At 51.8% G+C, this 24,870-nt stretch overlaps 7 protein-coding genes across 7 annotated transcripts; 3 read left to right on the top strand and 4 right to left on the bottom strand.

The window, feature by feature from the left end:
- Window positions 1-2,340: 2,340 nt before the first annotated feature.
- On the bottom strand, window positions 2,341-4,158 carry J4E79_001161 (uncharacterized protein; the record flags this gene model as incomplete). Its single annotated transcript, XM_049350071.1, has 1 exon — window positions 2,341-4,158. The coding sequence occupies one exon, from the start codon at window positions 4,156-4,158 to the stop codon at window positions 2,341-2,343; it is 1,818 nt and encodes a 605-aa protein (XP_049215230.1).
- Window positions 4,159-6,136: 1,978 nt separating this feature from the next.
- Window positions 6,137-10,248, bottom strand: J4E79_001162 (uncharacterized protein; the record flags this gene model as incomplete). The annotated part of the gene is made up of 3 exons (XM_049350072.1): window positions 6,137-7,243; window positions 8,436-9,352; window positions 9,666-10,248. The coding sequence occupies 3 exons, from the start codon at window positions 10,246-10,248 to the stop codon at window positions 6,137-6,139; spliced, it is 2,607 nt and encodes an 868-aa protein (XP_049215231.1).
- Window positions 10,249-11,381: 1,133 nt separating this feature from the next.
- J4E79_001163 (uncharacterized protein) lies at window positions 11,382-12,274 on the top strand (the record flags this gene model as incomplete). Its single annotated transcript, XM_049350073.1, has 2 exons — window positions 11,382-11,997; window positions 12,054-12,274. 2 exons carry the CDS (start codon window positions 11,382-11,384, stop codon window positions 12,272-12,274), a joined length of 837 nt encoding a protein of 278 aa, XP_049215232.1.
- An 892-nt stretch (window positions 12,275-13,166) lies between these two features.
- J4E79_001164 (uncharacterized protein) lies at window positions 13,167-13,883 on the bottom strand (the record flags this gene model as incomplete). The annotated part of the gene is made up of 1 exon (XM_049350074.1): window positions 13,167-13,883. The coding sequence occupies one exon, from the start codon at window positions 13,881-13,883 to the stop codon at window positions 13,167-13,169; it is 717 nt and encodes a 238-aa protein (XP_049215233.1).
- A 2,659-nt stretch (window positions 13,884-16,542) lies between these two features.
- Window positions 16,543-18,603, top strand: J4E79_001165 (uncharacterized protein; the record flags this gene model as incomplete). The annotated part of the gene is made up of 4 exons (XM_049350075.1): window positions 16,543-17,365; window positions 17,419-17,545; window positions 17,603-18,014; window positions 18,067-18,603. 4 exons carry the CDS (start codon window positions 16,543-16,545, stop codon window positions 18,601-18,603), a joined length of 1,899 nt encoding a protein of 632 aa, XP_049215234.1.
- Window positions 18,604-19,884: 1,281 nt separating this feature from the next.
- On the top strand, window positions 19,885-21,458 carry J4E79_001166 (uncharacterized protein; the record flags this gene model as incomplete). Its single annotated transcript, XM_049350076.1, has 2 exons — window positions 19,885-20,352; window positions 20,409-21,458. The coding sequence occupies 2 exons, from the start codon at window positions 19,885-19,887 to the stop codon at window positions 21,456-21,458; spliced, it is 1,518 nt and encodes a 505-aa protein (XP_049215235.1).
- A 316-nt stretch (window positions 21,459-21,774) lies between these two features.
- On the bottom strand, window positions 21,775-24,045 carry J4E79_001167 (uncharacterized protein; the record flags this gene model as incomplete). Its single annotated transcript, XM_049350077.1, has 1 exon — window positions 21,775-24,045. The coding sequence occupies one exon, from the start codon at window positions 24,043-24,045 to the stop codon at window positions 21,775-21,777; it is 2,271 nt and encodes a 756-aa protein (XP_049215236.1).
- Between the last annotated feature and the right edge of the window lie 825 nt (window positions 24,046-24,870).

Here is a 24,870-nt window from a genome sequence, read left to right on the forward strand (position 1 = left end):
TGGCTAAATCCTGGAGAATTAGCTACTTCAGGCAGGCGCTTTGCTCGGCTTGGTGGCCCTTGCACCTAGTTCTTCCCTCACAACCCCTCGAAGCGAAAACCAAACATCTACCTCTTGGAAGTCTACATTACCCTAGGGACTGTGTTAAATTCGGCTTACACACTAACGTTCGTTTACTTTCTTGTTCAACGTGCTTAGGCGCATGCAGGTGCACAGCAACGATTGTAGTGGCTGGCACCCCACCTGCAGCTCCGCCCCAGGCATCAACACCACATGCTTGGATATCATCACCTTGGTCTACCACTTTGCTTGAAACACTCGTTAATTAGCGCACCGCTTTGTATACGCTCTACCCTCAGCACCCGCTGCTTCATCTTCGCGCACGTCACGCAACTCGTAGCCCAATGACGGCTTCTCCTGAGACAGAGCACCGTCTTCTTTTCCGGCATGCGCCTCTGGATCATACACAACCGTCCATCCGGCTTATTAAAATCACGCCTGGTCTTTCCGCGGATGGGCTGATCAGCTGTGGAATATCGCATGCGACTATCGAGTCGGAATATGTATGCCTATCCTATCGCTGGGGTGACGAAGATCCAAAAACATCGAAGGACATATTCTTGGACGGAAAGTTGTTCACCATACGCCAAAACCTGTATGACTTTCTTCATCTGGCAAGCACCGAGCCTGAGTGGTCACATGTCATGCAAAAGAAGTACTGGATCGATGCTTTGTGCATAAACCAATCAGACGGTACCGAGAGAAATCATCAGGTTGCTCAGATGGGCAAGATATTTGCTAGCGCGCGACTCGTCCATGTCTGGCTTGGGAAAACGTCCAACGTTGATCGCATGTCCATGCTACTCTCCAGGAGTTCTTCGTATGGCAGCAAACATATCGGACCTTTCGAGTTACAAACGAACTTGAACTTGATTGGAAGATACATTTTGCACAATGAGTACTGGAACAGAGCCTGGGTCGTCCAGGAAATTGCTCTCGCAAGGGACGTTGTGATTTCACTCAATGCAACAACGCTGTCGCTACTTGACTTCTGCAAAAGAATCGATTGCCTCCGTCTTGACCTTACGCAAACGCCTTTCCAACAGTTTCAGGTCTCTCATACTCCAGACTCATTGCAGCCACTGCGGGACATGAACCTACTGTCTTTGCTAGGTCGATTTCGCGACAAACACTGCGCTGTGCCAAGAGATCGCGTTTTCTCTCTACTCGCAATGTGTCATCCAGAGGAACAGATACAAGTCGATTACGGGAGCCCATGGACGGATATATTCGCGCAAATACTCGCGAAAACCAGACACATCCCGTGCATCTGTTCGGCTGCGCTTTTGGCGAGGAGTCTTACGCCGCCTAGTCGTGCAAAATCTGATGATGCAATCCCTTCCGCCGAACCAATGCTCACGTTCGAAATCGAAGACGTGTTTCTACACGATACCAGTCTTTTGTGGCAGAGATACCTTGAACCTAGTGGTACGGTTCCTTTTAATGATGAGCGTGTAGAAGCGGAACTGAAACACCACAAACTAGGTCACAGGGCTTGTCTGTGGCATCTGTTGGAGATTCTGCGCTTTGCCAATCGCGACCCAGCCAATCCATTGTTTCTTTCTACCCAAAGTTCATCGCACGCGCCTCTCGAATACCAAATTCCTTTGCAGGACTTGTTACGCGACTTGCCTGAGTATACATCAAATTTGTCGGACGTTGAAAAGCCGCTGGGTTTTGTCGAGTTATTCCGCGTCTTCCTGAGATCAAGATCTAAAAGAGATCACTATCATCGATTCCGACGAATGGGTACTACGTTGCGTTTGTTCAACGTTTCACCTGGATGGTATCTGAGCGAACCGGACGACATGATTGAGACTGTGACGGTGCATGTCTCGTTAAGTGCCTTGGGTAAAGCATCAGAAGGTATAGCGCTGTGCGGATGGCAGGGTGAGAAGGAATCCCTGACAAGAGACGATAGGTTGTTCAGACAATTCAGTTTATACTATCCATCAGAAGATCGAGAAGGGGAACATACCTGATATAGGCTATAAAACATCACGTTCGCTAAAGATTTTGCTCTAGTGCAGACGGTTGGTTTCAGGAGGGTATGTATATCTGGGCTGGTTGGTAGCTGTGTTTTGAGGCAGCTAGTATGTATCCGCAGCGTTTCTGTTTATTAACTTGTAGACCTCGCATTTCCCTAGAATTGTAGCGCACGGAAAACAGTTCATAAGTTATGACGGCGTGGTTGTTTCATGCAGCGTAATGGTGGATAGTACACCTAGAAGAATCCCAAACTTTCCCAACATGGAAAACACTTAGCTAATGTTCCCCACTTCAGAGCCTCGCCTTCTCAGCTCTCGAAGCTGGATGCCTCTCGTCAATTCTCGGCAGCTTATCACTCCACGTCCTCCCATTCCGCATAAACACCCTCCTCCAATCCGTCGGATTCAGTGGCGCCTGATCCCACCTCCTGCCCCTCTTTGCGCTGACCTTCGCTCGCTTCTCTTCCGCAATACCACTAGCAGCAGCGACCTTCTTGCCCCTCTCCGCACCAAAGTTGCTGGGAATTGCTTGACTGAACTCCTTCGCACTGACTTCCAGCAGCGCCTCGGTATCAGCTTTGATCCGGTCTGCAAGAAGACGGATAGATGACTCAGCGCAGTGAGCGGCGGCGCGGCGTTGCCAGTATTCTAGGAAACGATATCCATGGCCGATCATACCGCACATTGCGCCTGCTGAATGGAGGAAATGGCCGTTGCCGAAGGAATCACCTACCACGACTCCGTTTGTCGCAACGCGCGCGTCGGTACCGATGCGCTCAACGAGGCTGAAGGGTTTGGGGCCGTACACCATGGCGACTCGGCGGAGCTCGTCTGGCGAGATTTCCAGGACGAGAGAGGCTTGCGAGATGTAGTAGTCGTAAAGGAGGAGTTGATACGCTGCGAAGTATTCGGCGGAGTCTTTGCTGGTCTCGGCACCGACAAGTCCGCGTTCGACTGGGCATAGCGAGACAAACTCAGGTACCTCGACGATGAGCCAGGAGACCCTTGGGTCACCTTCGTGGCCTACAGCGATCTGCCGTACCCATGATTCATTGCCATGCTTATCAAATTCGGAAGCGATACGACGACGCAACCGTCCATCAACGAGAATATTGAATTGGCCAGCGACGAAATCTGCTTGCGCTACTTTGGCACCTTGACCATCGCCATGGTCAACCTGTACGTCGTGCTGCTGGAAGCCTAGTTGCTCTGCTTCACGGCAGTTGATGCCTGTGGCGACGCTGAACAGCTCTGGGACTCCAAGATCGATGAAGTCACTTCCTGGCGTACGGATTCGTTGAAGATCGTTATGATATTGAACTTCGGTAACTTCCTCGATCCGAATTTGGACGCGACCACACGGAAGATGAACTAGACCACTTCCGTCCTGTACCACGCGGTGTTTGGTGAAGAGGCGGCATCTGGGCGTCTTGCTAGCGTTGAGATCAATTTTCTCGAGCGCCTCGAGATAGCGGCGGAGAAGAAGCTGGATGGAAAATGCCGCAGCTTGCCATGTCGACGGTCCGTCGAGCACTTCTCGCATATCAGTACGAATTTTGGTCGGGCACGGGTGCTCCGGAATGGTCGGCGGAGGCACAGTGGTGACAGTGCGATGCGGCTTGCCGTTCTTCCAGCGGTCGTCGATGTACTCAATATTGTGGATTTCGCCGACCATATGGAGTTCCTTCTCGTATCCCTCGATGATAGCTCCGGGTATGATGTCCCTGGATTTGGTCATGGGATGGTAGAACAAATCTGCCAGACTAAGCAGTGTTCCATCCAGTCTTTTCGGGAGGTTGTCCAGTCCGTAACGATCCAACATCATCTTGTCGATAAGGCCCAGCTGATGGTACATGTCTTCACGAATGTTCCAGTGCACTCCTAGAAACGGGTCGCCGCGAAGTTCAACACCGACGGCACGGCGGCCCATAGCTATAGCCCACAGCATCGCCAGCATGTTTGCGCCTCCAAGGCCGATGGCAACGAAATCGGCATCTTTGACTCCGGATAGCGTGGTTGAGCGACTGCCGCCCGGAACTTTGGTGTTCTGGGTCCGTTCTTGAGCCAGATACTTGGTCGTTGAGTAAAGATTGCTATTACTGGAAGCCATTGGGGCTAGAATGAAGTTCAAGTTGAATTGACAAGTGAGAACAAGACGGGTACAACGCTTCTTCAAGGGACCTGAAAACCAGCATCCCCGCTGAACCATTCCATGCGGGACGGGGCGTCTGGCGTTTACGTTGCAGAGGTGACTTACCGTTCTGGTACATCTGCCCCGTCAAGGCCCTGGATGCCTACCATGCTGAGTCTAGGTTCCCCACAGTTGCTAACTCAAGAGGAACTAATACAGTTCGCATCTTACCCGTGAGATAGGCGGCGTGGGGCGGCACGCTGCCACGTATCGTTTATTGGCGCGACGAAATATGTGCCCCTACAAGCGTAAATCCTGCCATGCGTGTCCTGCACGTTGTGTGGTAGTTTCGGTGCGACGGGCCTTTCATAAAGTAACCCATGAAGACTGTTGTGGCATTCCCGTCGGAGCTGTTATGAAAGCAACTACATTTGGCATGTAGTATCGATAGTAAGAATCCAATCGCCTCTGGCTGAAAACATGTGCGGATCCTACAAGTGACAACCAGGTTCCTGCGCGACTGTGACGGTGGTTTTTGAACTCCTCCACGAGCGCACGACGATAGGGTAGCGTGATCTAGAAGCGGGATATCATGAGCTTTGTGCTAACGATGCATGAAGCACAGCCGGAGTAAAACCTTCTTTCCCCCTCACAAAGCGGGCTGAGCAAGGCGATACATTTGTGACAGGCGCCGCGATCAGGTGGGTATGTTGCTCAAGGCCTGCCACGCCATCTAGAGTGGAGCCTTACATCCATGGATGCAGTAAGCGACGCATGCAGCAATCAATGCACCGTGAAGGCGGGGAGTCTGTCGAGGCCAGGAACGATCGAGGGTGCCATCGCGGAAGGGATTTTGTCGATTCGGAAACGGATGTGACAGCGAGCTGCACACAGTATACGGTCGCGACTTGTTCGGGCAGCTGGTCGCAAGGGGACGAAGGATGGAGGGTGGCCGGGAGCGACAGAACGGAGATGTGCCACGCTTGGCGCTAAAACACGCGTCCGAAGCGCGGAACGCGCTCTTAGCTCGATGGACCCGGCATCGACTGCGACCCCACAATCGAGGTTTAGCTCTTTCAATCGCGCGCCTCGTGTACATTCAGTCGCAAATATGCGTCGCCATGCTTGATAGCGGATTCGACACATGCACTCCTCATCTTCCACGTGGGACACGCCACGCGAAGTCGCCACTACTATGCATCCCTCCTACCGTCAGACGTGTTCATTCTCTCGGCAACCGCTTAGCATATCATATGCTCCAACATGCGACCTGACAAGCCCTGGCTAAGCACGAAAATCAGAGGCTATCGCCATTCCAAACGATGCCTTACTCCGGTCTCGTCCCGAGGTTCACTATGATACATGGATGATTACCCATTCGAGATCAACCGATCTGCACGGTACGAACGCGCACCAGGACGAAAGGGAGCAAAGCTACAGAGTAAACCCGACGACGCATAGCAGACGCAATGTCGAGGTGTCGACTCAAACTTTACAGCCGTCGACTTCCGAAAGTTTTCCACCATAAATTTGTTGCAACAGATCAGCATCGCGCTCCTCGACCGACGCGTATAATCCCGACCGTCGTCCACGACACACCAAGCTTACCACGCGCCCAACCCTCCACAACTTCGCCGATATCGCCTTCCACACTACGAGTACAGTCTTGCAGCACGCTGCTATTTCGCCGAATACACGCTCAGCATGTGTAATGCCGTGCCCTTTCTCTTGCGCGATGCGGATATATGCGGACCTAGCAGCTGGGAAGCTAGGGAGACATGGGACACACAATCATCATACATCTCGACCTTGGCGTCGGAACAAGGCCTCTGTCGGACTATATACCCAAATTACGAAGAGAGAGCGCACCACCTCCACGCGCAGGTGCAGGAATACGTTTAAGACTATGCACGGCTCAGAGTGTACAAGCGTTCCTGGAGAGAGAACTTGTCTCGATCTATGAGCGCATGTGTACACGGCATCCATCTCCCGAAGCAACTACCAACGTCAAGGTCTGCTTTTCCCGGCCAGTAGGGACAACAGGGTCATCCTTCGGAACAGTCATGGAAGGGAAAATTTGTACCAACCTCGCTACGGTATATCCCGCCTCCAGCAGGGCAAACTCTTGACCCAGGCAAACTCGTGGCCCGCCATTGAAGGGAAGATACCCGTACCCCACATCTCGCAACAGTGATCCATCCTCCCACCTCTCAGGGCGGAACTCGAGTGCATCTTCGCCGTAGATGTCTGTACGTCGATGCATAGCGTATACGCAGTAACCGACAGCCTCGCCTTTCCTGACCAATATCGGTGACTTTCCATCTGGGCCTCCTCCAACAGGAAGTGTCGTCGTCTTCAATGCTGCACGAGAGTTGACCGGCACGGATGGGTAGAGGCGAAGTACCTCCTTCAGAATGAGATCAAGATACCTCATCTTCTTCAAATCCACCCGACTTGGCTGAGGCGCATGCTGTCCGAGGCCTACTACTGCCTCTATTTCCGAACGTAACCTTTCCAAAACTTTAGGGTGACGGACCAGCAAGCGCAAGGTCCAGGTGAGGCAGCATGCTGTTGTGTCTCTGCCCGCCAGTAAAACATTGAGACACTGGTCGCGAAGTTCCTTCTTGTTCCGAGTCTCTTGGATGAGCGCGTCGATAAACACATAATGCTTCCTGTCCTCGGCTTCTACTTTCTCGGGTTCCGTAGTCACCGCATTATCCAGTGCTCTCTGAATCGCGTCGTCAACGAAGCGGTGAGAAGTCTTGCAAGCTTGCCAGAACTCGGGAGTACTCGCAAGCCAGTACAAGTCTCCCAGCCTGCCACGATGCGACAAGTAATCCTGTCCCAAATTAAAGGCTGCAGCAAACTCAGACTCTTGTCCAGCAATGTCACTGCTTTGCAAAGAGCTCAATGTTTTGCCAAAAAGCAGGAATGTCGTCGTGTCGAAGGTCAAGCGAAAGAATAACGGTTGGAGATCAACAATGCTGTCTGGACGAATTTGATCGATGAGGCTTTCGACCGACTTTTTCATCTCCTCGAAGTTCTGGTAGCGATTGGAAGTGAACTGGGGACGGAGTAACGCCCGCGAGTGTCTCCATGCTGTACCGTCTTGGGTGAAAATCCCGCATCCCAGCAATGGATCAAAATGCTTGGGTCGGAGCCCAAGATTGAAGTCTATCACAAGCGTCAATGCCAGCAGTCATCTTAATCATTCAACTTTGACAAACCTTCAAACTGGGTAGAGAGGATTTCTTCGATGTTGCATGGTTCAATCGTATTGATACCGCGAGCTCCGACTATGCAGTGTCAACGCCGCGGTTTTTGTTGTGTCTTTGTGGACTTACGCAACTGCTGCTCATGCGTCGGACCGCTAGAGTCTACTACTTCTAAGAAAAACTGTAAAATGGTCTGCGCTCTTGCATGTCGCCCCGCCTTGAGCAGCAGGTCCAAGCCTTGTGGCCATTTTGCTGCCCACCTCCGCGGTGTTTTGCACCCCATCTGCGCGGCATATCGGTCTTCTTCCTGGTAATTGTCAGCAGCATCATCTTTCATTTTATCAACTACGCCTACATCACGCTGCATTTGGCGCTTCCGCACTTTATAAACCAGCAGGCTGCAGACGACTAGGCACAACAACATGCTTATAGTCGCCATGTTACTCAGCTCGATGAAAGTGATCAAAAAATCGATTGATGATGAGCGTTGTAACTCCGGAGCCGATGCGACGCTTTTGCGGCAATGATCGTGCCCGCAGTTTGAACCTGGAAGTCTCAAACACCGAGTATCTAGGCAAACGCTTCAGGTTTGTTCTTGTCGGCCGACTCTATATATATCTCGGTCAGTGCACGGTACTTGCAACAACGGTCGGGTGTTGGCCGTTAGGCGCTTTGTCATGTAGCCTTGCCAGTAGGAAGACGTTGATGAAGCCAACACTAGTGCGTTTGGTTAAGCTTGGCTCGTGCCGCGCCCCTTGCCCCGATCACTGTGTTGGAGCAGGTACCAGCGGCCGAATGTGTTTGCTGCTGATAAAATGATGCTGAACAGAATGAGGTGGAGAAATCGATGAAGAAGAAGACATCGCGCAGGATGCACCCATCGCCGATTTATATCGAAACCACCGAAACTCCCATCGAAAATAGACTATCTGGCTCATACGACAAACAATAACTACACGCGTCACATTGTCTACTGAAGTTCGGCAAGCGCCAATGCGTCCCTCGTAGAAAGGATCTCGCAATGTCGATCGCATGTCATACATCGGCATCTTGTTCGACATGCGTTTGAGCTTTTCTCCTCTTGCTCAAACGCTCCACAAACATATCCCCTAGTCTATACCCCAATTCTTCTTTCCTAAGAACTCGGAGATGACTGGCGATATCACTACCCATCTTATCACCCGACAAAACCGGACCTAATCGCCTCTGCGATCTCTCGAACTCCGCTTTCGCTTTCTTTCTCAAAGTTTCGTATCCTAGTCGCTTTTCTGGATTGATCTGGAGACAGTCGACCACCAGTTGGTGCAAGGTATTAGAATACATCGCATCGTAACCTGGGATGTCTGTCGATGTGAACGTATCGCCTTCTGCAAATTGGAACGAAGCTTCGATGCTGTCCTCGCATATCTGGTCCGACGTTTCTCTTCCAAGCGTAGTATGCATCAGTTTCCAGATGATCATCCCAAGCGACCAAATATCTGCTTTGGCATTGACAGCATGATGATGTGCTGTCTCTACGATAATCTCTGGGGCTTGGAATCCTTTCGTGCCCCAATCTTTCCTCCCCTCTGAAGCATCTGTGCTTCGTGAGATCGTCTTGACGACATCGTAGTCAGCAAGAAGAGTTTTTGGGTACGCTAGGTAGGGTTCCTTAGCGGTACTGAGAAAGATGTTCGCTGGCTTGACATCCAAATGCACCATGCTGTCTGTGAACTTCTTCCTTGGCTTGTTTCGACCTCGCTTTCCTTTCTTTGTCTTTTGTCCCTCTTTTCCGACTTCTGAGCCGTTATCTGCTCCTTTCGTCGTCTTATCTTCGTCGAGCGTCTCTCTGCACAACCCCGTGTTCAGGGTACATATGGCATCGGCCAGCGCATGAAAGACCATCCAGATGAACTGCTCGGGTATTTGCTTATCCAAGTTCTCTTCCTGATAATAAACTTTGAGAAGTTCGCTCAGATCTCCGTGCTCGGCGTAATCAGAATACAAGCGATACATTAGCGTACCCTCTTGTTGAGAGGCTGCTTCAATGTGATGGCAATGATCACAAAGCTCCAGTTGTCGACTGATATTATACTCATCTTCGACAAAGTTCACCATTTTCTGCGAACCACAACGTATCTTCTTACCTACCTTCCGCTAACTGATGTCAGTACTATTTAGCGAAGTAGGGGTTGATGAAGATACTAACTTTCAATATTCTACCGGTTTCATCGCATAGCACGTACAAGCATACTGCTGTGCGCATCTCTCTGGACCCACTGAATCTAGTACGAGAGTCCATCAGCGTCTTGCACCATTGCCATGCTTGCGTTGCGTTGTCAAGTGGTTCGTCGCGCCCTCTTTTCCTTGTCTGGGGAGGTGCTGCTCTACCAGTATCTGCTTCGGTAAGACCAACCCTTGCTATTGCGATCTCGGTATCACTAGGCTCGTAAGCAGACGTTTCTGTCTCATTCGATGCTTCCGGGTTGACAGCCTCAGCAGTTGTCGCTACGCCATGCAAAGGGTCTTCTATGTTGAGAACATTATCTTCTGGGGCTCCGGGTTCTGCCTGTATACGACCTCCATTGATCGCTTCTTGGGGATCGTTTCTAGACGACTCTTCTCCTCCGCTCTCGATTCCGCGATCTGACGCATAGTTGATCGCCCTAGATGTGGCGCGGTTGATGTATTCCTGTTGCGCCGTGGATGTAGTCTTATTCCATACCCGTGAAAGCACACCAGCCCCTTCAATCCTGCCATCGTACTGCGTTAAGAATTGCAAGTACCCGCGCCGCGCGTCATCGTTGGGTAGCGCATTAAACAGGGTGAGGTATTTCTGCGACGGCCGTCCAGGTAAGGTTGGTGGAGCTGCCATGTATGTCGTCAAATGTTGTATTGCGCGGGAACGAAGATGGTACTCCCGTCGTTACCAGAATTCAGAAAAGCCTCATGTATTATTCGGGTACATGGCCTTGGTTTTGCGTTGATAAAGGGCCGAACAAAGGTCCTGTTCTTCGTTCTTTGTGGTGTGTTTGCGGACATGCTGACATCTTGAGCTTTTGTTAGGTAGACACACCCTGCAAAGCTGAAGCATACTAGGCTGATTGGATAGATCAACTCGATGACACTGTGTGTATCGGGAATAGGTTTGAAAGACGTCCCCGCGATAGATGGTCGGTCTTGGCGGCTTGCATCTAGGTAAAGCTATCGAGCTGGTAAAGTCTCTGTGTGCAATTCATACTTCTCATACGGTTATCACACTACCGCTCCGCAGTCATTCGTCTTCAGATTAGGTAGAATTCGAATCTAAATCAGCATCCAAGTCGCCTTGGGTTGACGTGTGCTGCATCGGTCTACTCGCATACCAGTCGATCCTGGGCCTTCATTTGACTAAGCGAGCGTTGCGGTAAATATCTCTAGAACAGTAGATCAAAATCTAGCTGAACACAATTATCAAATTACCTCTAGTGACGTAACACTCATAATTGACATGGAAGGCACCTTCCTCAAGGTTGAACTCCGCTCCCCAACACAGCAAGCGCCTCTCACCTCCAGTTTCCCTACGCTAATCTCTCTCTTTCTTTCGCCTATACTTCTGAATATTTGGAAGCGAGACGCTAAAGTTTCTTCGTCAATCAGTGCGGTCGCAACGTTGCCGCGCAGTATTGCTAACGTCGCTCCTTCCATTCGACAAAGATCTCGGTCGAGCCCCATCACTCCTACCCATCACACCCAGTCATGGCGCAAGAGCAGATTAAGAACACGCGGCAGCGACCTCTATCAGGCCCAGTAATGCCTTCGCAACCCCGACCATTCGTCGGACCTACCCCAAACATGTTGCCGTCCAATCTTCCAGCCAGGTTCGATCAGAATGCAACGGGCGGCCAGGCATTCCTGCCTCCCATGGCACCACCTCACTGGCCTTCTTTTCCGCATCTCAATTATCCATTCGAAAATCCATATCCTGATCTAACAGCCCGACGCCGACAACACCCACTTCCATTCAGCATGTCGCGCAATGAACACAACGTCGACCTAAACACTGGCGCAAGAAGCATCGATCTAAAACAGCCGGCGACACCAACGCAAGGCAGTGGTCACGTAAACCCCCCTGACCAGCGTCATGACTCTCTGACTAAGGGAGACAACGCTCACGTCTCGCCCGCACCACTTCCGACAGGCTGGAACGGTAGTCGTATTCCATCGAACAATGTTCCGAGGAAGGCGCCGCTGGCAGCTCGCTCTCCAGATGATATCTCACCATTCATAGCGAGAAAGATACCGCCAACGAAGCAACAGAGATCAACGAGTCAGTCAAAAGCAACCCACGGCCCCTCACAAGGCAGTCGAGTACGCCAGCAAAAGTCCTTCAATACGCCGCCGTTGGGTACCCCTAAGCGAGGACGGCCACGATTAGACGATGGAGTTCAGGATAACAACACAGCTGGTGGGCTGAACCGCCAGGTAGATCCTCACATCGGTCAAAAAGCCAGCGCGCAGCCTCCCATCGGTTTGTTTGCGCCTCCGCAGGTATCGTCCGCGATTCCACCGAAACCCATGAGACCATGCCCGAGGTATGACTACGTCGTACCTTTGGAGTTGGTAGCCACACAAAGGGCCCTTGGTAACTGCTCATCGCTCAAGGCTCTAGGGAACAATCGCTGATAACATTGCTTCTAGGCCCAGACAACTGGAACGAATATGTGTACGTCATGGAGCAGCTCTGGACCGAAGAAATCACCTTTGACGAGTTTGGCGCGCGCACGCAACGGATATTCCAAGTGTTCGATGAGGGCATTCGGAGGAGGTTGAACAATACTGTGGCGATGAAGATGATAGTGCCACGGCTAGAGGAAGAGCGGAAGAAAGGTCAGTCGACTAAGGGTGCGGAAGACGTCTAGGATAAGCTCTACAAGGGTCATCGGGCCCGCGCATCATGGTGAGGTCATGGACATCGGACTGTGGGAGTCATGCATGCAAGATGCTAGAAAAGTTCAAGGCTATTCTAGAAGTACTCGGTGATGCGCGCATAGACGATCAATTCCAAGTACCCGCGGCATGGCCTTCAAAGAGATGACGACCTTCGCCTTGGCTTATTTCCATCCTCGTGTGCTTGCTTCTTCCTCAGTTTTTCCAACCATAAATCGTCCTCACAACGCTTGCCGCCTATCAACTGCTCATAGGTTCCGTTGTCCTTCCAAAGACGGTCCAAGCCCATGTATATGCAAAGCAAGGCACCGTTTGGTACCGTGTAGTTGATCTCGTCGCGAAACTGCTGCGTCGCTACTTCAAGTTTCAGAAGTGACTCTCGGATCGCCGTGGCACTGATTGTGGGACAAGCCGTAGGAGAAGGAGGATTGGCGTTCCGATTGCTAGGGATGAAGATGATGTAGCCGCGTTTGCGGGTCAAGCGTGTCCACTGAAGTGTGTTCTTGGTGAAGTGACAACGGGCTAAGATAGTCGCGAGTGGGTGCTTTGAAGCCCTTATGTCTGGTTGTACATACGTTAGCAACAAGGTACGACCGAGCAACACCGGAAAAGAGACTTACCGAACGAGAACGACCCATTTTTCAGGACACCCTCGGGGAAGACCTTGCGCATCTTGGCGCAAGGCCAGCACGGCCAGCACGGCCAGCAATCTGGAGTTGCATTATCCTTGCCTGTCCATTCTTGGCCTTCGTTCCTCATCTCTTTCCACTTCTCACATTCTTCCAACTGTAGCAGGCCACTGCCGTCTTCAGGCACAAAGTCCATGGGTCGTGTGACATCGCTGCTAACGCACGTCCTGCCATCTCAACCCCACAGTCCGTTGGCCATACTCTTCTGGGTGATGTGGTCGCCTCCGTACAGCGTCGGAAAGGAGACTTTGAAGCCATCCAACTTCGCTAACCGCTTGACTGTTGCCATAAACATGTCCAACCTGTCGTCATCGTCCTCTGGGAATACCCACGCGAATCTCTCTAGCACCTCGTCTTTCCAGAGTTCGCGGCGCTGGTAGTGCGAGAGTATGAACGCTTTACCCTTGTTGTCAGTAACATGATCTTTGGAATCTAGACAGTCGTCACTGAGAGCAAAGATCATGACTGCGATGGTATTCGCATCCGTGTTTAGATAGGTGTGCCAGAGAAGCGCGGCGTGACCTGCATGTGGTGGATTGAAATATCCGGGGTAGATTACAATACGGTTCTCCCGGCCGCGTTGGAGCTCAGGTCCTGGAGATCTGGTGAAGATGCGCGGCGAGGGGTCGGAGAATTCTTGCATGTCTTCGTATGCGCGGTGAATGTAGTCTTCTAGAAAAGTCGCCTGTGACCCATTCAATCTTGTAGTACCTGCAGATGAGCTATATTGGATGTTTGCGGATCTGGATATGTCTGCGCCCACAGCCGAGGAGATCTGATTTAGCTCGACAGCATTATCGCCGTCTCGATCGCTAATTTGCTGCGCTACTTGAAGTTTCATATCATCTCCAGAATCTATGAGATTATTCTTGTCGAATTGAGCGTTCTCCATGCTCGGCTTACCATACAGAATGCGCGACTACTTTCGGAATAGAAAACCCAAATGCAAAGTGCGCGCAGTGAGAGTTCTTCAAGGTCCGTGCATTGTCGCTCGTAGTGCTGTAAATATTCACTGGCAATGTCATATTGACAGCCGAGGTGAAGCAGGCTCTAGTACTATCCCAAGTCGCGATAGACAATATCTTGTATACTCCGTAAGGGACAGCATGGCGCGATGTTGTATCATGAGAACGATTTGCAAGGTCACGAGTATGGCGTTGACGGAAATCTTCAAGCTTGGAAATGATACCCTGTGTGAGTGTTCGAGAGTAGCGCACTCCAATGGACATAAAAGCTTCGTTGGCAGCGCCAAATGAGCGCAAGGAGATATGGTGTAGACCATGGACATTGTTTACCGAGCTCGATCCTTGGGTTATGACTAATAGAAGTACTGTTGTTCACAGCTTGCCCCAGTGCCTTCATTTCAAAAAAACTCATCGCTCGGTCGTCCCTGCAATGCATTTAGTCGTATACTACAGCTGAGAATTGCTGCCTGCTCAAATAGTAGCCGTCAGACCAACCAACCAACACGCATTCGGTACGCCTTCAATTTGCGTGTGTGCCCACATCAGCTGTTCTCCACAACCAGTTAGAAGCACCGGACTGGAACCACCGTTATCGACTTACCAGCCCACCAATGTACACACCCATAGTCCCTCGAACGCGAACCCCGAAAGCAGCGGACGGGCTTGGGTGTAGTACCAGTTTCTGCATTACTTTTTGGAAGGTTCTTTCTCGATTTCACACCGCCTGGCCGAGGTCTGGAGCATGCAGATAGAGCTGTGAGAAGGCGATAGCTTCAGTGACTGCATTTAGAGTATTGTCGGTCATGTCCGAAATCGATAACGCAGCGTTGCGGCTAGCGGGAACTAGTAGGGCGTCGGAGTAACTTTCGATGAGGCTCGAGTGTGATTAGTGAAAATTCGCTGGTTAGTCGTCCAAAGTGGGCAATCCGGAGGTTGTGGAGAATGACGGCTCCATGGTGTGGGGTATCGGACGATGTCTAGCGTTGCAATCGACCGAGGCCCACTTCAACGAGAGCCTCATGGGTTCGAGACACGAAGTGCATATCGCGCCTATATAGTGCGAGGATGGTTAACAGACGCTGGAAAGACTAGTGATCTGTGAATATGTGTGATTCTATGCGCTAAGGAAAGACCGGGAAAATGAGTTTACCGTTTGCGACCCTGTGCCACAGCCGGTAGCCGCGGGTTGCTTCTGCTCGCAAGACGGTACCTGGTCCCTCTGTTTGCGGCAAAAGCACCGGCATGCTCGTCGGCCGCGCATCCCATCTTCTTTGTCTTGCGCGGTCGAGGTTGCAACACAGGCACGTGAGCAGTGTTTCCGTGGTCTGTGTGTTGACCCGCTGAATCCTGGAGAGACCTGGAGAAAATTTTGGAGTAGTCTCCACAAGAAGGCATCGCTACGAATGAGACGTAAGCCCACAATTCTGACAGTTGGGCCGGGCTCGATGTCGTCCCAAGCTTTGGCGAGGGCTTGGATTGTTGGGACAAGGAGACTCAAGGTGCCCAAGACATCGCCGCGCGTACGCTATCGAGTTCGCTGGTCTCGTCGAGGCTTGCCACCGACGTCGTCCATTGGTTGAGGCGACAATGCGATGGACTTCCTACATTTTCTGGACTTGTCGAACACCTCTCCAGATAGATTGCAGTCGTGATCCTGGCGGAGATTGGGATGGGCTGACATTTATGAGAAGGAAACAACGGGAAGGACCTTTGGCGGCAGTACAATGGCGCCTTGCTCCCTGCCTCGGTGGTCGCGCCAACATGTGCCGGTATGCAGGCGGCTGACGGGAAGGGCAACATGGGCGCCGATCGGAGCTGGGCAGCGTCAGCTTAACAAGCCGCACACCTCGATCGCACCAAGCACATGCAACGTGAAGCCTTGCACTGATCACGGGGACACCACGAGTACGGGATACCTGCCGCGCTACTGTGACGGCGATTGCGCCTCGTGCGCCGTGCGACGCAAGATACACCGGTAAACATGTAAGGGTGAGCTGACAGCGCCCTTCACCAACCTCCAGAATAAGAGCGGGCTGGCGTGACGGTTGCTCGGAAGACAGCCGAGCAATGTAACGCGGTGGCTTGAGCTAGCGGAATCACATGGGGTCGAGAATGCGGAGGGTGAGGTCATAGACGTCGGCCTGCGCGAAGCTTTGGGGTGAGGGCCAAGCCCCAGGCCTTAAGCGTGGCTAAGATAGCCGCAGCACGCTTGGGGAGGCTTACTCCATGGGGAGAGATGGAGTGGGGATCCTCATGAACGATAGCGCTAGCGCGTGAAACCCCCTCCTCCAAGGCTGTTTCTCAATGGCTGACGCGAGCCAGGATCCCGGGGTGCTCGACCGCCGCGACGGTGGTGCCAGTGAAAGAGAATCTGGAAAAACCCAGGTGCCTGTCGGAAACCTCTTACAGCTGGCGTGCGCCGTTGAGGCTCCACTTTTAGGCCTCCCTCTCACTCCGAACTCCCCCAGGTATAAGATCGACTGCTCATCTCCCCCGCCATTTCTCTCTACCTCCACTCCACTGCTCTCCGCAACTCCTTGCAATTTGTCTTACTAACGTCGGAGCCTGCGAGACATCCACTCCACCATGGACGCAAAGGACACTGGCGTCAGCCACATTCCTGACAAGGAAGTAGCCTACTCTGCTGAGAAGGAAGCTGCCTACGACCCGGCCAACGAGAAGGAGCCTCACTACACGCCCACCGCAGAGCACATCGCGGATACAGGCGCCCGCCGCGAATCTGTCGCTCACAACATCATCGAGAACCCTCTAACCCGCCAGTCAAAGGCCGAGTGTGTCGGCGCTGCCGAGCAATGGGCTGCCACCCATGGTTTGGAGGAGCACGCCGCTCTCTTCGGAAAGGCCGCCCTTATCGCGCGTGATCCTGAGCGCTTCGAGATGCTCACCGACCTTACTCAGGAAGAGCGCGATGCTCTCATCTACGAGCGCGACCACAAGTGGTTCGGTCCCACCATGATGTGGTACTCGATTGGTCTGTGTGCCATTGGAGCCGCCACTCAGGGCTGGGACCAGACTGGATCCAACGGAGCCAACTTGTCCTTCCCTGAAGAATTTGGTCTTCTCGGATCGGACAGGGGCGAATGGATCATCGGACTTATCAACTCCATCATCTTCTTGACTGCTGGTCTCATCGGCGCTTTCATCGTCGACCCTCTCAACAAGTACCTCGGTCGTCGTGGAGAAATCTTCGTCACCGCTATCTGCCTGACTGCCACCCCCATTGGTTCCGCTTGTGCGCAATCATGGCAAGGGCTCTTTGCTGCGCGCTTCATCATGGGAATTGGAATCGGTGCAAAGAACGCCACTGTCCCGATTTACTCTGCTGAGATTGCACCTCACCGAATTCGCGGTGCCCTGGTCATGTTCTGGCAGTTGTGGGTTGTCATTGGTAAGTTGTACCATCCGCGTTGTCGACGATATGTTATTAACCCCTATCCACAGGTATCTTCCTCGGTTTCTGCGCCAATGTCATCGTCAAGGACACTGGAGCTATCTCATGGCGTCTACAACTCGGTTCTGCTTTCATCCCATCCTTTATCCTCATGATTGGCATCTTCTTTTGCCCAGAGTAAGTGAAATTCATCACGCTCAATCATATCAAGCATATACTGACAAACACTTTTAGGTCTCCTCGTTGGTTGATGAAGCATGGCCACATTGCCAAAGGCTACCGATCAATGGCCAGACTGCGCGCACACCCCATCATTGCTGCTCGCGACTACTACTACTCATACGTCATCTATGAGACCGAGCTAGCCGTTGCACGTGGAGCTGGCTACTTCGACCGCATGTGGGACTGCTTCCGCGTGCCTCGAATTAGGCGTGCCAATTACGGTGCTTCGACTGTCATGATTGCCCAGCAGATGTGTGGTATCAACATCATCTCATTCTACAGCTCGACCATTTTTACCCAGGTCGGCTTTACCGATGACCAGGCTTTGTACGCCTCTCTGGGCTACGGAGCTCTTCAGGTCGTCTCCACGATTCCTACTCTGTTCCTCATCGACACCAAGGGACGAAGGACCCTTTGCATGTGGGCAAGTACTTCCCAACCTTTGCGCGACTAATCTTGTGCTGACTGTGTGCTAGACCTTCCCCTTCATGTGCATCTTCCTACTGGCTGGCGGTTTATCCCTCCTTAACCACAGTGGTAGTCAAGCCGCTCAACTCGGACCGATCGTCTTATTCATCTACCTCTTCACAATCATGTACTCGCTCGGAGAAGGGCCAGTCGCATTCCAGTATTCTGCTGAGGTTTTCCCTACCATTCAGCGTGAGCAAGGAATGGCCTGGGCAGTGTGCATCAACAACACCTTCGCTGGAGTCTTGTCGCTCACCTTCCCTCGTATGGTGTCAGTCATGACGCAGACCGGCGCCTTCGGATTCTACGCTGGCCTCAACTTGATCGCCTGGTTTATGATCTTCTGTTTCGTCCGAGAGACCAAGCAGCTCACGCTTGAAGAACTGGACCAGGTCTTCAGTGTGCCCACCAAGCAGTACCTCCACTACGAGATCACCCAGTCGGTGCCTTACTTCATCAACAAGACGGTTCTCCGCCGAAATGTGCCCAAGCCCCCTCCGATTATCGAGAAAGGCTACGCTACTGGCGCTGTCCCGACTGCGTAAATCCGGATCCAAACTAGTCAGATCATTTGAAGGTCCAGTTCTACTTAGCATAGGACTATGTAATGCGTTCGTTAGTGTAAATAGCACACGAAGCTCTCTGAGCGAGTAATGAATACCCCAGCGTGAGATGCTCACACGCTTAAACTGATTCATGTGTAATGCTGTCATGTGATTGCTCTCCTCTGCGCTTAACAAAGATACATTTTGGGGTATGAACTAATTGTCCGGTGGAACGCGGAGAACTCCCTACACAATGGTACGCTACGTAGTCTGCCTGTCACACCCAAACAACGCCATCCGCTAGAGATCGCTCCTCCCGTACGCGTCTACTGAAAGTGGGGCCTCACATGGGAAGCTTCAGCATTGACCACCCATGCCGACCTTCGCCAATGCGGAGAGTCGGATCTCACGTCTCATCGCCTTTGCAACTCCTCGCATGTCACACATGCTCCATTCGCGACTTAGAAGCTGAACACTTTGCGGTCATAATACCTCTCGCTACATTACGAGCTCACACGGTATCGCAGACCAAGCGAGTGTTGGGTGGAAGAAAGGCCATGACGTTCGGATGGCACCTTGGACTGGAAGGACCAATCGGTGATTGATTGTTCACAAACACACCACCAGCCCTGCCGTCCTGCTTCAAAACTATAAGACGTGATGCGAAATAACGGACATCCTCCTTCTCGTCAGCCATCATATGCATCAACTCAAGCTACAATAGTTGGTCCAAGCTCAGATCTCAGCAACAACAAGAATGATGAACAAAGTCTTGTTCTCTGCGACAGGTAACAAAGGAACAAACACCCACGAGCGATACCGGAGGCTCGAGGTTATACAGTCCCCCACGGCATGGTCGCGGTCACAACGAGGGGCCTATATGCCGAGAGAAACGGAAACCCTGGGATCCAGTGTGACACTTCACACCCGACAACGTGTTACGAGAAGTACTTTTATGACGGTACCCGAGCGATGGAGTCACGACGCACGGCTTCCCGCTGTGCACGATCACATGGCACCACGTACGAAGAGCAGTTGGTGGACATGGCATGTCAACGTGGGCTTGACTCTTTGAGAGTCGAACGCGGGCTGACTGGTGGCTATATGCGTCGACTGTGAGTCTTCGGGGGTGACTGGGAGGAAATGTGAGTCAATCAGGAGTATATAAAGAGCACACCGACACGGTCGTACTTTCACATCAGTATACTACCTTTCGAAGCTCAGGCAAACTCAACTAAGCTACCTCGACGACTCTCGACTGAGTATACATTTCAGCCCCTAATGTCTTCCTCGAAGTTGAAGGACTTTATTCCATATGAGCTGAGCGACGAGGAAAATAGGGACCTTGACGAACTGAAGAAGGGGATCGAGGCGCGGAAGGAAAAACTCACAATAGCAAGATGTGGAGAGCTGCCCAAATGGAAGTATCCTTTGAAAATAATCAAAGAAGCGCAAGATGCGGCAGAGAAGCACCAGGATCTTGTCAGTGGGAGGCTAATCCGACTTCTCGAATGGCCTAGTAAGGAAATGGCAGATGGAGACTTCTTCTATCAAGCAGATCCACCCAACAACGTGTTCGATCGGAACAAAAACTGGTTTACTGAGCAAGGGTTTCACTCTTTCGCGACACAGTACTCGTTTTCGGACAGGTGGGACAAACAGCCTCTGATGGTGTCAATTTACGTACCACAACAATTGCCAGCAGATCAGCGGTCGGCCGTTATGTGGATGTTCCACGGTGGCGGGTTTGTATGCAACCATTCTGGGTGTTTGAGATCGACTTAGATATGCTAACGTATTTACAGTGTACTGGCGCTGCTAACTTCATTCCTTGGTACTCGCAAACTGCTATTCAGAGGGCCAAACAGAAGAATGCCATAATCATAGCACCTAATTACCCTCTCGGGCCAGAAGGCAATTATATTGACATTTACGAAGCAATTCACGACTTCCTCAGATGGTACAAAGAGGACGGATACTTTAAGAAGGACGACAATGACAAAACCGCTTCTTGGCCGCAGTGGTTGTGCTGCGAGATGGAACAGAAAGGGCAGAAACTCAACATTGCCAAAGAGTGCGTGTATATTGAAGGGGAAAGCGCAGGCGGTCACGCAGCCGTGACTGCGATGTGGCTTAACGCAGACCGGGAACTAGACTTGAAGATACCCGTTCAAGCGGCTCTATTACGGTTCCCTATGATTGCGCACTACAAACGCAAAATCCCTGATGGCGAGAAAGTTCTATACATGAACCAATGGTTTGGAAAAGACATTCTGAAGAACCGAGCCGAAGATGTAAAAAAAGAAATCCTCAGGCTTGAAAGACTGGGCATTGTACCAACCTGTACCCAGAGACCACCTCCTCGTGGCATGGCCTTTGCCGTCGTCCTTTCCACCACAGAGACATGGCAGCCATTCTTCCAGCGCTATCATGGATATAATACACTAGCTGAAGGGCCGAACATCGACAAGAACGACGATCGCATTATGGATGGCATTGAACGAGCCGAAAGATGTGCAGAGTCTGTACATCATGACCTTCTTCCACCAATCTACATCTATCACGGCAACGAAGATCCCAATTGTCCCCTCACGGACACCGAGAAGTTTGTTGAGACGCTCCAGGATCGCGACCTCTATGGCGATAGATTCAAGGACGAGGAAACGCTTTGCTTGAATGTCGTTCGGGAGTTGAACAAGAAGCCCGTGTCAGATCCAGACGCCGACAACGGATTGAAGTATGTTCGGACCGATGAAGTGGGGCACGGTTTTGATTACTACCTGAACGAGAACGAAGAGCAGTTTCTGAAGGACGCGTACGACTGGGTTGGCAGTCGTTGGGGTCCTAAGAAGTGAGACTATGGTGGTGTGACGACTGGGGATGAGAATGGTACTGCACGTTAATATGTCAATACCCCTTGATACAACCATCACTTCATCATCAATCACATTCTTCGTTTCAAGATCTGTCAATCACATTCTTTGTTTCATCATCTGGTATCGTTTTCTACGTATGTCCAACTCCATAGCTCTTGACTAAGAGGGCGCTACAGCCCTTGCCAATACAGAGATGTCTCGTCATGCCTTTCTCTTGATTTCCTTGATGTCAAGGCTCGCCAATAACCCATGAATAAATGAAAGCCATTCCGGTCACCTATCTACTTCTTCTGCACTAACCATACAAAGTGCCCTTAGTACGCTCACTAAACTGCGTCTCGTTATGAAGGTGCTGGGTGACATCCATGGTAGTGGTGATATGCTCCCGACTAAGCTTCTCCTCCTTACGACTAGCCAACAGTCTAGCGATCTTAAGGATGTTCTTGATTTGCCGTCCATTGAGATCCATACGCGCTAACTCAGTGAGTTCAGCCTTGGAAATCGTGTGCTCCTGCGACGACGAATCGAGGAAGTTCTTCCAGACCGTCTTACGCGAGTCGATGGTGAGACCGGGGTAGTCGAGCGAGATATGAATGCGCGATTGGAAAGCTGGGTCGAAGGTCTGGACGCGGTTGGTCGTGAGGAACATGGTGCCTTCGTAGTACTCTAGGACGCGAAGGAAGATAGAGACGAGTTTGTTGCGCTCGAGCTCGTGGAGAGAGCGCTGCTCCAAGAAGACGTCGGCTTCGTCGAGGAGGAGGACCGCGTTCCAGCGGCTGCACATTTCGAGAATGTCTTGCAGCTTGGTCTCGACTTTCCTAGGGTCGAAGCCAAGATCGCCAGCGCTCATCATGTAGAGAGGCACCTTCATTTCTTCGGCGACTGACTCGCTAGTGAGAGTCTTACCCACGCCTGGTGGGCCGCAGAGTAGGATAATCATGCCTTTGCCTTTACCTTCGATCACGTCGTCAAACGTGTCGCGGAACTTCCGTTGAGACTCCGTGAAGCCTAAGATAAGCTCTTTCTGGTTCTTTGGGAGCACCAACCTATCGAAAGCGTCATCTTGCCACTCAATGTCTTTAACACAGTTTACGAAGAAGTTCAGCCAAAGCTTGTTCTTCAGGCTGTAACCACGAAGTAGAGGTGTGCAGATGAGCTTCTGTTCAGTTGTCAAGGGCACGTGTTTGGCTGCATCATCCTCGTCGGCAAATGCGCCATCTAATGGCATGCCACTGTCGTCTTCGTCTTCGAACTCATCCTGGCACTCGTCAATCTCTTCCTCGTCGTACTGCCCCGGGATAGGTGGGATTGGTGGCGGGCTAGGATCTTTCTGGTTCAGTGGCGTTACAAAGACGGAATGAGTGGGGTCGAAACGGTTCCAGCCGTAGGTATCGATGATTATCCGACCCTTCACGTTGTACTTGTCTTTGTTCCCGAACCCGCCCTGCCTCCATGCAACACCTTGGTATGCTCTATAGTTCGGACCAGCGAGAGTTTCTGCTTTAGCACCCCGCTCAATGAGGCGAGTGCGGATAGCTTCGCCCTCGGGATGGAACTCGATGGGGTAGACACGCAGATTGGTGATAGCGCGTGTACCGGTATAGGCGGCGATGGAGAGGTTGATCTTGTTGGAACCGAATTTGGCGCCATCCCAATCGACGTACTTGCAAGTCAGCCAAAAGCAGGGTGCACCCTTGCAATCCTGTCCATAACGCGTCTCGACCAGGATCATGGCCGTCTCTTGACCATCCTGTCGAGCGAAAACAGTCGCACCAGGTTGATACAGCGTCCAAAGGTGCTCGTATGTCATGACCTTCTTGTTCTTCATGTCTTGAGAGGTGTCAATCATACTCCTGAACTCCTTGGTGAGAATCTCTTGGAGCAACTCAGCGTGCGCTTTGGTCGTGCGCTTATCCTCTGTCTCGTCGCCAAGCTTGGCGATAGCGTCCTGCAACTCAGTCCATCGATGAATCAGTGGCTCAAACTTGCCCTGGAACTCGAGACGGTTGAGGCCGACGGTGACACCCGGGTAGTTCTTCAGTACACCAGCGAGCAGCTTCTTCAGCAGCGGGCTCTGAACGACAATCGAGTGAATAGACAATACTCGTCGGGGATCGTTGTAAACCTTGACGTTCCGCACGAGCAACGCCCACTTCGCGGTCTCATCGTTCTCGACGGCTTCTCCAAGGTCTTCGGGGATCTCCTCTTGCCACTGAAAGCGGCCTTTTTTGTCTTCCTTTCCGGAGTACAAGTGCTTTAGACCGTTCTTCATTCCTGGTTTGTAAAGCTCCTCGTCCTCGGGCTTGTCTTCCGGAATGTCATTATCGGCGGCGCCATTCTCAGCCTGCTTTCGACCTTTACCGTTGACAAGAACGTGCTTGACACCATTGGTCTTGGCCTTTGACTTGGTCTTTGAGGTTGGCTTATCTTCTTCGGATGATGAAGATGAGACCGATGGAGAGCGAGCCTCGCGCCTAGCTCTGTTTCGTTGCTCCAGAGCCATGAGCTGGCGCAAGTAGGCCAACTGCTCAGCGCGCGCGTCTTCTTCAGTGGGCGAGTCGCACATGACGAGTGCTGTTGGGACGGACTGAACTGAGGCGACGGATGTCCTTCGAGATCGGCTTGCTTGAAGTACTGTAATGGTATGCTGAGTGGGTGGGGGGAGGAAAGGCTTTGAGTGGGTTGAGGAAGAAGTGAGAGCGTAGTGCAGTAAGAGAAGCTGGGAGCCGTGCTAGTCGAGCGTGAGCTGAGGCTTCGTTTCACCGTATTATCGAAGCAGTTGAACGATAAAGGGAGTCCCGATTCACTCCGATTGTTCAAGTAAAAGATAACCGTAAAGGAAAAATGGAGGTGGACTGAGATTCAAGCAAAAAGTACTTCACAAGGCTATATGTAGGCAGCCAAGAGAACCGGTCAGCCTTGCCTGTTGCCTGGTCGTGCGGCGATATCGTGGAACGTCTGCCTGCTGCAGGTCTGGTAGCGAAAGTCCTTGCAGAAGGGCTGCGAAGCTGTCGATTTCGACTACTGTGAGCGGCTTTCACACAGATCTTTACTTACCTGAGTGCTGAAAGGGCTATGCGTTGGCAATGCCGTCGGGTCACACAAGGCGTCAGCGGTGGCGTCACTGCAGCTCTTGGATGCCACCAAAGCGAGGAGACGTGTTGCACAGCCTCACCCAATTCCCTCTCTGCCTTCACCATATTCGAGCCACGCTTGCGATGCATCATGCCCACTACTGCTGATAGCGAACGCGATGACGCGACTCCCCTCTGGATCGCGGTGTCTGTACGTCTGCTCGGTTGTGTGAGAGACCGCGGCTTGAACCGCCAAGCTGATGCATGCGATCGCACTGTGGTGACAGAAATGGGGAGCCGAATGCAGAGATGAGATG

The sequence above is a fragment of the Alternaria viburni genome (genome assembly GCF_023758015.1).
Source record: "Alternaria viburni strain BMP 2772 chromosome Unknown scaffold_2, whole genome shotgun sequence".
Lineage (NCBI taxonomy): Eukaryota > Fungi > Ascomycota > Dothideomycetes > Pleosporales > Pleosporaceae > Alternaria > Alternaria viburni.